At 36.7% G+C, this 11,806-nt stretch overlaps 1 protein-coding gene across 1 annotated transcript in view; it reads right to left on the reverse strand.

Annotated features, from left to right (window-relative positions):
- The window catches only part of EP400 (E1A binding protein p400), a 129,382-nt gene that overhangs the window by 62,312 nt on the left and 55,264 nt on the right, over positions 1–11,806 (reverse strand). Inside the window, exons 12-15 of the mRNA XM_044685391.1 lie at positions 11,687–11,744; positions 6,089–6,178; positions 5,137–5,244; positions 322–509 (exon numbers count right to left, since the gene is read on the reverse strand). Coding sequence (XP_044541326.1) covers positions 322–509; positions 5,137–5,244; positions 6,089–6,178; positions 11,687–11,744 — 444 coding nt within the window. The remainder of the gene's footprint in view (positions 1–321; positions 510–5,136; positions 5,245–6,088; positions 6,179–11,686; positions 11,745–11,806) is intronic.

Here is an 11,806-nt window from a genome sequence, read left to right on the forward strand (position 1 = left end):
CCAAAAAAAGATTATTTTTGAAAAGCATACTAAGAAAAATAAGCAAAGATACTGTGTAGAAAAGATAAATAGCTTTTAAAAAAATTGTTAAAAACATAATTTCTTAAATTTAAAGTCATCAGATCATAGGCATTAAAAGAAATTATTTTAACTGAAGAAAAGTAATACCATAAACCTTTATGTCCTATTTAAAATAGTGAGGAAAAGTCACTATATTTATATTATTTGTTATCTTTTAGATTAAAAGGTAAGAGTTTGGGGAAAAGGTGACCCTTTCCCTTACAACCTATCCCAACCCTTGAAAAGAACCACAAGCATTACCGACGTCATGATCCGAGCACTGCCTTTGGGCAGTACAGCCTCTGCCACAGCAGCTACTTCAGTTATGTCTCTTGTGTTTGGTTTCATATTTGGTCTCTCCACACTCTTACACTGATCAATGATGAGAAGCGAATCAATGAGAACTGTTTCCTTCTGACAAATTCTGTCATCTGTAGAGTCTTCTGTGTCTAGAAAATTCAACAAAAGTCATAATGCAGCCAGTCATAATTTTATAAGTGGATTCTAACATCCAAAAAGATACAGAAAAACAACGTAAGAAGAAAACTATGACCTGCCTCAAGCACTTAAGAGTAATTGATAAAAACCAGTTAAGATGAGCTCTTCTCAAGAGGAACTTGAAGATCATGAATTCCCAAAGAAAAAAATAGTCTTTATAAGACCTGACTACACCAAGAGAAACAAGGACAAATCCTTGCAGGCCCCACATACTGAAAATACTTCTTTATAGCTGTATAACAACTGACTAAAGGGACCATGTAAACTTCTGCATTTGGACTAGGCACCAATCTCCCAAATTAAAATAACTCAAAGGTTCAGCAGTCCCCTACGAATAAACAACAAACTTTGTTCACAATGCACAGAGAGAACAAAGCACTTCATCATCTGGCCAAGGCTAAAACTATACAGAAAAAACCATAACTTTCCCTGAAAAGCATATCTATGCTAGATACTCCAATTCTACAGAACCACCAAAGCCCCTATTCACAAATAAGATGCAGTTCTCTCCAACCTTTTCTCTTCCTTAACCCAAACAATTCCCACACATTTCTGTTAAAACATCAACCATAGGGGCAGCTGGGTAGCTCAGTGGAGTGAGAGTCAGGCCTAGAGACAGGAGGTCCTAGGTTCAAACCCGGCCTCAGCCACTTCCCAGCTGTGTGACCCTGGGCAAGTCACTTGACCCCCATTGCCCACCCTTACCAATCTTCCACCTATGAGACAATACACCGAAGTACAAGGGTTAAAAAAGGAAAAAAAAAAAAAAACCATCAACCATAACATATTTGCAAGGTGTTGGAATGAACAGGTACTTAAATGGCCATTAGTGGTTTGATATCAACTTGAAAAGAAGTCGCCAATGGATTGTCAAGGAATATGAGCTTGACTCTGTGTTTTTTAACATTTGTATCACTTACTTGGATAAAGGCATATATGATACACTCATCAAATGTTCAGGTAACACAAAACTAACAGAAATAGCTATCAAGTTGGATGACAGTTTAAGATGCAAAAGAGAAAAAAAAAGGCTAAAATAATAGGCCAATTCTGAGATAAAACTGATGAGTGATGAATGTAAAGTCTTACACTTGACAAAGAGTCAACTACAACACAAATACAGGATGGAGGAGGAATGGCAAGACAACAGTTTATCTGAAAAACATCTCAGAGTTTTGGTACACTGTTCAATGTAAATCAGAAATACCCTATGAGACTCAAGAAAAAGAATATGCCACTGAAGTGCAGTAATAGAGACACACTTTGCAGGAATTAGGAAGTTTTCTGTCCTCTGCCCTGGCCAGGATATATCTGGAGGATGGGGTTCAGTTACAGACACCACCTTTTAGGAAAAATATCAAGAAATAAGAAATGAGTTATAAAATCTTGATGTGAATGATCCACATATGAATTGAGGATTTTCTTGGTGCAAATGTACGAAGGGAATAGGAAATCTTTTGCAAATAATTTGCAAACAAATCTCACTGTTCTAAGAAACAACTTCTAACTGCCAAAGTCAATGCATACCTTCTCAAATGCTATCCAAATGCTATCCTCTTATTCGTATTCAATTTTAAACCCAGCTCCCCTGAGCCCATCTACGATATCAGTCCAAGACAAGTGGACTATTGCACAAACTCAAAATAATGGCCACTCAATTTTCATGCCATCCTCTGTACAACAAGCATTTATTTATTTAGTATTTTCTATATGAACTATATATAAGATGCATATGTTTTAAATAATTATGAATCTTATGGAGGAAGTCCTATCATATTATACTTGATACAATCATCATAATATCATCTGCATTTAGGAGCTTTTAGAAGACCTCATATTCTGATTAAGAGTGACCAAGTATGACTTCAAAAGACCAACTACCTAAGGGCAGCTAGATAGTTCAGTGAATAAGAGAGCCAGACCTGCAAACAGGAGGTCTGCAGACACTTATGAGCTGTAGGACCTTGGGCAAATCATGTAATTCTCATTGCCTTGCCCTTAGTGCTATTCTGCCTTATAATCAATACCTGGTATTGACTCTAACATGGAAGACAAAATTAAAAAAAAAAAAAAAAAAGACTGATGGTATAAGCTTCCTGACTCTTGACAAAGATATAGGATTGACCAGAGGAGCAAGAAGCAACATTTTTCACACTAAGTTGATGTACTGATTTAATCTTGTTTAATTATACTTGCTTGCTATAAGGGAGGACATCTATTAGGAAAATGATAGAGATGAAAAAAAATAAAATAAAATGAGGGGTGGAGACAAAAGAAATTCAAAAGAAAACCAAAAAAAGGGCAATCTTATTACTACAGTATTAAATTTAATATGCACTTTTAAAAAAAGAATGTGTGCCTAATGAGGGAGAAAACTTAGCCACCTACAGATTCATACAGGCCCTATGCAAGAAATCCTCCATAATAGATACAGATATGATAGATAATGAAAAACAGAACTAATCAAAGAAATTTTAAAAAAATAATCACAATAGGATCTTATATTCACTGCACTTTTCTGTCAAATAGAGATTTATGAAGATATGGCCTGGTCTAGAAAATCACTTGCAAAAGATTTCCTGTTCCCTTCTCACATTTGCAGCAAGAAAATCTCCAATTCTTTCTTTCATATCAAGATTTTATAAAGATCAGAAAGTAGGTATGAGTTAAAAGTTGACTGCCTTTTGAGAAATGAAATAGTAAATGACTTTTTTCATTATAGTGGCATTTCTCACATTCCTAAAGTAATCTTTAAAGAGATCATTTAATGCTTTCAAGATTCTGTATGAATTAACTTCTGTATATACTTTGTTTGGTTAAGCTATATAACATGTCAGAGATTAAGGTGTTAATGAGTCAAATGTAGTGGCTCTTATGATGTGGTGGTTCTTCTGATGATGAAAAAAGTTATAAAAATGTTGACTAATTGTTCCATCTTATCTCTATTTCTTCATGAATACTACTTTTTCATTGTTTTAAAGAGAATACTGCTCATTATTTTCCACCATCATAGTCCATAGAGATTCTAGTTCAAAACAAGTACTGCCTTTGGCTAACCTTTTTCTCTTTCTGGCAAGATCAAGGTTGCATGAACCAAGGCAATTTCTGAACTCTTTTGGCCTCCAGGTTATGGCAATTACTTTATATCAGTTAACCATCTATAAGAAACGATCATAATTACGGTACATATTTCTGCTTTTTTTTCAATGGTTATTTTGTTAGGGAGTAAAATGTAAGGAGAATAGGGCCCAGGAAAAAGTCTTAAGGAACACCTACACAAAGCAGGAAGAAGAGCTACTATGGAAAGTCTTAGTAGAGAGCAAATCAGAGTAGATTTGTCATGCAAGAGGAAGGGTTTAAGTTAACATTATATAATCACAAATCTATAGCAAAAAACAAGTAGGATGGATGCATAACTATCTCCAGGAGAATATAAATGCACATGAATAGAAACATAAAGAGTGAAATGAGGACAACTCAAGGTTGATGATAAGGGATTTAAAGATAGTTGATCAACCAAAAGATAAACCACAGGAAGGTAAAGAAGTGATGAAGGCATGACAGACCAGAAAAAGAAAGAGAGGCAGAGGAACCCAAACCTATGAGACCTTCTTCCTTTTGCCTTTTGGTTTTATTTAGTGAGAGACTATCAACAATGATGGGGCTCTTTTTTAGTACTACATGTTAATTCAGTGGTCATTAGGCACTGCTCTTAGCATCCACTCTTCTCTTTTCTACCATCCTAACATTGTTATATCATTATGAAAGTGAAAAAGCAGGTACATAAGTATCTCTGTTTCCTGAGCTATCATAGTCAAAGAACATATTGCATAGAGCAGTAATGGCTAACTTTTTAGAGATTGAGTGCCCAAACTGTAACCTTCATGCTATATGTGAGCCCTCACCACCCATTCCACCCCCGCCTTACCCCAGACAGGGGAGGGAGTAAGTGTTCCCATTAAGGTACTGGGCAGAGGGGCCAGTGATGTGAGAAATGTCCTCAGGCACAATGGAGAGGAGGAAGGTAGTGCCATGAGTTCACCAACACAGACCTAGAGCAAGTCTATGGTGATAATGGGCCTGTCTATTCTTGGTTTTCCAGAGGAGGCTCAATTTGTTGCCAACACTGTACTCAAAGAATTTCCAGCTTGACAGAAACAATCAGAACATTTCTGAGAGAGTCTGCATTCATCCTCCATACTACAAGGAAGCATTAGAGTAACACCTCTATGATAAGAGTCCTACTGTAGAAAGTAAGATGAAGGTAAAATAAATTCACCAAAGTTCATAGCAAACACAGCATGATATAAATATAGAGAAAAGAATTCTATGTCCAATAAAAGCAAAAACTAACTGTCTAGCTACATATTTAAATATTCTTCAGAACTGGTCTAGAACAAAAAAAAATTTTTTAAGGCAAAATCAGTATGATTAAATCTTATTAATTCAAAAGTTGTCATCAATGGTTTCTTTTTCATGTTACTGTCCTATCACACCAAAAGAAAATAAAGTTCAGTATAATAAACCAAATCACTCTGTAGATACAATGGTTACATTTAAAGACAAATCAAAACCTACCTTCTTCTTCGCTGGTCTCCTCACTGTCAAGCTTAGGCTGTGGCCACTGAGAACTTGGCATAAAGGCACCTTCATATAACTTCATTAGGTCAAATAAGGGCAATTCAGCTGGAAGAGAATAAAGAACAAATTATCACGTTAATTTTTTTCAAGGAGAGTATTTTCATTTAATAGGAAAAAATGTTAATAAGAATTAAAATAGTAAAGAAAAGCCAATATATTTAACAGGTAAAAAATAGAGGGGAAAAAAGGAAATATTATCATATCAATTGAGATCAACTGAGATATTATATTAGTAAAGCACTTGCCTTGAACACAGTAGACATTTAACGTTTACTCCCTTCTCCCCTGCTTTTGCATTAAATAATTTAAGAACTAATGCATTTATTTGCTGAATTAAATTGGTTGCATGCTGTCCAGCACTATAATTACACTGTTTTTAATTATAACACTGAATTTGAATCTATAATAAAATGAGAATAAACCTGAAATACCAAAATAAGTATTTACATATAAGTAATATTAAAATGCCTCTTATATAATATACTATGACTATAAGTACTTGTTTAAAAAATGTTGATTAAAGAAGAATTTTGTAAAAGTACTAAAAGATAGCCAATTCTAAATATATTACTAATTACATCAGTTAAAAATCATGAATAAGCAAAATCAAACTTACAGATATTTTATGACTTAAAATAGCTAGTCTATAAAATCATTCAAGGTCAAATACACAACCAATGAATTAAAATTTTATGTATATGTCTGTGTGTGTATATATATATATATATGTACATATAAATATATACATATACAAATGAATGTGTATGGCTATATGTATATGAAAAAGCCAACAGAACAAATTCTAAACATGAGAATATTTATTAATAGGACTTAAAAGTTCAATATCACACTACTGTATAGCAAATTATGATATAAAATTTTAATCCACCTTCTTTGGCTAAATTAGAGAGTTCTATTTGATGATCAATATTTCCTTCATTTGCCTCTTGCTCTTCAATTGTTTCCTCTTCATCTTCCACTAAAACAAATATAAGCCAAAAAAAAAAAAAGGGTTAAAATTATCACCTCAGGAATCTTTCCAATTTTATATAAAATATAAACCTATGTATTATATATAAAATGTAATTTTAAAATATGCAATATGTATAAAATGCAATTAAAAAACTGCTTGGATTTAAAGAAATTTCTACAATAAGCATCAAGTGTCTACTGAAATTAAAAGACATTTATTTTAAAAATATATTTAAAGAAATTTGGTTAAATTAAATTAAAATGACTTTTCATTTAATATATTATTTTGAAGCAATTTTTTGTTTGTTTTTTTAAACCCTTATCTTCTGTCTTAGAATCAATACTGTGTATTGGTTCCAAAGCAGAAAAGTGATAACAACTAGACAATGGGGGTTAAGTGACTTGCCCAGGGTCACACAGCTAAGAAGTGTCTGAAACCTGATTTGAACCTAGGACCTCCTATCTCTAGACCTGGCTCTCAATCCACTGAGCTACCTAGCTGCCCTCTAAAAACAATGTTCTTAAAACAAATATCACAAGCTCTAATTTCCAAAGTCAACCTGAGAATTGAGACCCAATTCAACTTAGTTCAACACACATTTATTGTGCCCCTACTATGTAAGTTGTGCTGGGCACCAGGGTGACAAAGGCAAAAATGAAACAGACCCTGTTCTCAAGGAGAGGGTAAGGAAAAGAGAGGGCACATATTTTAGATATACTTCTAAAAGGATATGCTGCTGCCTCCACTAATAGGCAGAAAGCTCCCTGAGGACAATTACTGGGATTTCTTTGGCCTCTGCATTTCCAAGAGTCCTTGGTAGATAATAAAAAACTGTTTGCAGGTTGACTAATCCCAAGTTTATGATTCTATATTTTACCCTAAAGACTGTGTAGTATAATGAATAGAAATTTAAACTCTTGAGTTAGAAAGACCTGGGTTCAAATAACACTTCAGACTTCTGCTGGCTCCAGGTATTCTCTCTGTCTGCCCTTGTGCCTGGAATACTCTCCTTATATTGACTTTTCTGGTTTGCCTTAAGACCCCACCTTATACAGGAGACCCCTCATAATTATGTTAATTTTTTCCTATTTTTCCTTTATATAATCATGTTTCCTCATAATCGTTTGCATGTTGTCTCCCCCATTAGACTGAGTTTCTTGAGAACAGGAGCCATCTTTTACCTTTTTTTTGTACCCAGTGCTTATCAGAATGCTTGTCATATAGGAGGTACTTCAATTTTTATTGAATGACTGCAACTTAGAATCTTAGAGAGTTATCTTGGGTTGTGGAGCACTGAGCAGTTCAGTGACTTGTCTGGGGTCACACAGCCAGTGGAAGTGAAATTTATATAACATTACGAAAAACAATTCTGAAAGACTTTAGATCTCTGATCTAAGCAATGACAAACCACAATTCCAAAAATGACTAAAGATAAGCATGCTAACCCACTCACTTCCTTCCAGAAAAGTAGGTTTAAAATTAAGAATGAAACATACATTTGGGAACATGACCAATACAGGAATTTATTTGGCTGAATTATGAATATTTGTTACGAGATCAATTTTTCAACCACAGGAATGGGAAAATAAAATAAATGCCTGTTTGCTAAAAAAATAAATAAAAGGACAAAAAATGCACACTTATAAGCTATATAATCAAGGTTATACTTAGAAAAAGGGACTGTTAATAAAAAGGAATGCTTAATGTTTACTATCCAATGTGATAAAAAGTGTGGTTTCATAACAAATTAAAGAACATGCCAAAAAATAAAAATAAAAACAAAGGGGCCTTGGCTTGACCTTAGGCATGTAATAAACTAATCAGAGAATAGTAAATGTGTCGCATCCTGGTCCAGTGATGGCTAACCTATGGCATAGATGCCAAAGATGGCATGCAGAGCGCTCTCTGTGGGCACATAACCACCTCCCTGCTGCCCCTCCCCCAAGTTCATAACTAGAAAGACAGAGGAACTTGGATAGAGTTGCTTCCTTCCCCTTCTCCATCATGACTGATGAAATTTTTTCACATTCCCCACCACCATGGCCAGCAGCCCAATGGGAGCACAAAGGAGCTAAGGTGGGCAGCTCACAGGCAGAAGAGATGGAAGGGAGCAGAGCCCTAGGGCCACTCTCCTTCCCCTCTCTACACTTGCTGAGGACATTCAACACTTCACTCGCACCTCCACCCAGAAGCCCAAAGGGGGCTATTTCCCCCACCCTTGTATGGGGTAAGGGGGACAGGGTATCCAGCATGCGGGGTGGGGGGAGGGGGATACTGTATCTAAAAGGTTCAATATCACTGGTACAGGGGTGAAGTGGTTAAACCAAAGCTTTAAGAAAATCACTTTTGGGTTGAATGAAAGCTAAATTAGAGTGGGGAGAGACATGAAGCAAGCAAACCCACCAACAGGCTATCTGGATCTACACTAGAGGGGTAGCAGTGTCAGAGGAGAAAAAGGAGTGTAGTCAAAAGACTTTGCAGAGGTGGCATTAACGGGCCTCAGCAACAGCTTGGATGATGGAGGGGAGGGGAGAGTAAAAGACAGTGAGGAGTCCAGGATGTCTTCTAGGTTGTGAGCCTGAAGGAGCAGGAAAATGATATTCCTTCTACAGTAATAGGGAAGGCAGAAGCGGAGAGTTTAGAAGGAAAAGATAATGAGTTCTACTGGACATCCAGTCTGAGATGTCTGAAAGGCAGATGTGAGGATGGAGATCAATCAGCAAAGAGTTTGTTAAAGCTAGATAAGCAGATTTGAGAATTGGCATAGAAATGGAATGAAATCCATGGAAGCTGTTGGGATCACCACATGTAATACAGAGGGAAAAGAAATGAAGGTCAAGGGCAGAATCATATATTTAGAGGACATGATTTGTAGGAGGGCCCAGCAAAGGAAACAGTGAAGGAGAGGTCAGCTAGGTAGGAAAAGAACCAAGGGAAAGGGACGTCCTGAAAACTTAGAGAGAAGACACTGTCAAGAAGAGAATGATCATTAGTGTGAAAGGCTTCAGAATTAGAATAAGAAACAGTCAACAGATTTGCTATTATGAGACCACTGGTTTCTCTGGAGACAACAGTTTGAGTAGAATTATGAGGCTAGAAGCTAGAATGTAAAGGGATAAGAGTGATAGGAGAGAAAGTAGAAGTATCTATTATAGACAGCCTTTTCAAGGAGTTCAGCTTAAAAGGGTAGAAGAGATACAAGATGATAATTAGCTGGGCTAGGTGAATCGAGAGATTGGGGTGGTTTTTTTTCAAAATGGGAGAGATATGCATGTTTGTAGACATTGGGATCACGGGGGGAGGGGGGGGTGGTGGATATCTCTTACAGGAAACCAGATAGAATGGAATCACTTAAACACACTTCATGTGAAGAGTTGAGTTACAAAAGTGAGAAGAGCTACAAGGCAAGAACAAATGGAGGACAGGGGAGATGGGGATGTTTGCAGGCAACACGGAAGTGGCTGGCAAACAAGAAGAGACTGAAGATGTGAGATAGTAGCGATATTAGAGAAGGCAATCTGTTAGACATAATGGGATGGAATGGAATCATTCATGCATGTAACGGGATTGGTTTTGTCAAGACACAGAACCTCTTCATGTGAGACAGGAGTGAGGGAGACAGTGGGAGAAGGTGTCCAGATAATGTGAAATGAAGAAGAAAAGAGAAGAGGGAGCTCTTGGCAAATGACCTCAATCTTTTCAATGCAATATGAAGTAGTTATTATCTGAGAGAATGGAGCAAAGAAATGAGGAATTTGAGGAGGGATTAAAAAGATTTGGAAGTGAGAAAACAAGTTAATCAGGAAGGTATAAAAAGGAGCTCCCTTCCTTGCTATATAGTGAGGGCCCAATAGAGGCTGGGTAACATAAATGTGTAGTCAACTCGGTGAGCATGAATTCTTGACTCTCCAGTTTCCATCATCAATTCACACACAAAAGCAAAAGCAGTGGATCGTGGGAGTGTCCTAAGGCTGGTGGTAGACCAACGTCAGTGATACAATAAGGGGTTAAGAGACCTGAGGTAGGCAAAAAGGAGGGAAAGGTAGAGAAAGGAAGGCAGCCAGCCCCCCCACCCACCCACCAGCAGTGGTAGAGAAATTGACCAGGGTTTTTTGTAGGTAGGCTAGGTTAATCAGGCTAGATTCCAGGGAGAGTTAGGTAGGTTTATTTAGGGTTAGAAAGAGAAAGTTTAGGAAAGCCAGGGAAAAATTAAAGCTGTCAGCTAGGCAGGGAGTTAAGCTCTCCACCTAGGTTAGGGGAAAAAAGGCGCCAAAACCCGCACTTCTCTCCTCTTTTATTCTCCTAAGTGAGATGTGTCAGAGGAAGTTGCAGTAGAGAGTCCCCGGAGATGGAATTTCCCAGGGCTTAGGTCCACTTCAAAACGAACAAGACTCAACTAAGAAAAGATGGCACAGAACTGAAGCAGGTCACCAAGGAATCAAGACGATCAAGGAAGGAAAGGGTTGCCAGAAAAATGAGTGATGGCCTAGGAAAGAACTTAAGAGTGAGGGAACAGAGGTTACAATAAGAATGAAGAACAAGCATACTATTACACTGCTAAGATACAACAAATAGAAAGAAATGTTGTATACCTCTAGTAATTGTGTTCACTACAAACAAACTGTAGAATATGAATATAATAGCATACTGCTATACTGCTAAACCACAACAAATATGATGAGTTCAAGTAAACTTGAGGAGGGTTTGTCTGAAATTATATATGTTGACATGAGTGGACCCAGAGGAACGATTTACAGAATGACAACAAGAATGTGATAGAAATCAGATCTTTGGGTCAATGGAATGACTTAATTATGGTATCGGTAAAGTATGATGGGAAAGTGGATCTTCCTATCCTCAACAGGGAGGTGGATGGTAAAATCTAAGTGGGAACTAACCTAGTATCAGACTCAAGACACTATAGAGACTGAGTTTGCTTAGCTATTTCTCTTTTTTTTCAAGGGAAGATTCACTGAGGAATCATTAACAATGGGGGCAGCTCAGTGGATGGAGAGCTAGGCCTGAAGACAGGAGGTCCTGGATTCAAAGCTGGCCTTCCTAACTTCCCGACCCTGGGCAAGTCACTTAACCCCAACTGCCCATCCCTTACTACTCCTTTGCGATGAAACTGATACTTAGAAGAAGGTACAGTTTAAAAAAAAAAAAAGAGGAAGTGATAGCCATGTAAAATAAAAGGACACCAATAAGACGTTTTGTTTCACTTCCAAAAAATGCAGCAATCATATCATGTTGATCTTGTTTTGTTGCTGATGCAGGGCAAGTTATTGTGACCAGACTACTGGAAAATGAGTGGTGTTTTAAAAAAAATTCTTAATAAATCAAAAATTATAGTCTGCTTTCAGACTTAATTCTCTTAGACAAGAGCATGCAATAAAAGGCTTATAGGTAAACAATAAACAGGATGTCCCAAAAGTCTTGGTGCCATTTTAAGCTATTAAACACTTTGGAATACTCTATACTTGTATCTTTTAAAGGGAAAAAAAAGATACAGACCTTCATCATCAGTTAAGGATGTGCTAACTTTTATTTTTCTTCCAGAAATCCCAGAATCCTAAACAGTAAAGAAAAATGTCACAAATACTAGGCCTATAAACACAACACACAATACTTTAA

Source organism: Gracilinanus agilis, chromosome 1, assembly GCF_016433145.1.
Source record: "Gracilinanus agilis isolate LMUSP501 chromosome 1, AgileGrace, whole genome shotgun sequence".
Classification (NCBI taxonomy): domain Eukaryota; kingdom Metazoa; phylum Chordata; class Mammalia; order Didelphimorphia; family Didelphidae; genus Gracilinanus; species Gracilinanus agilis.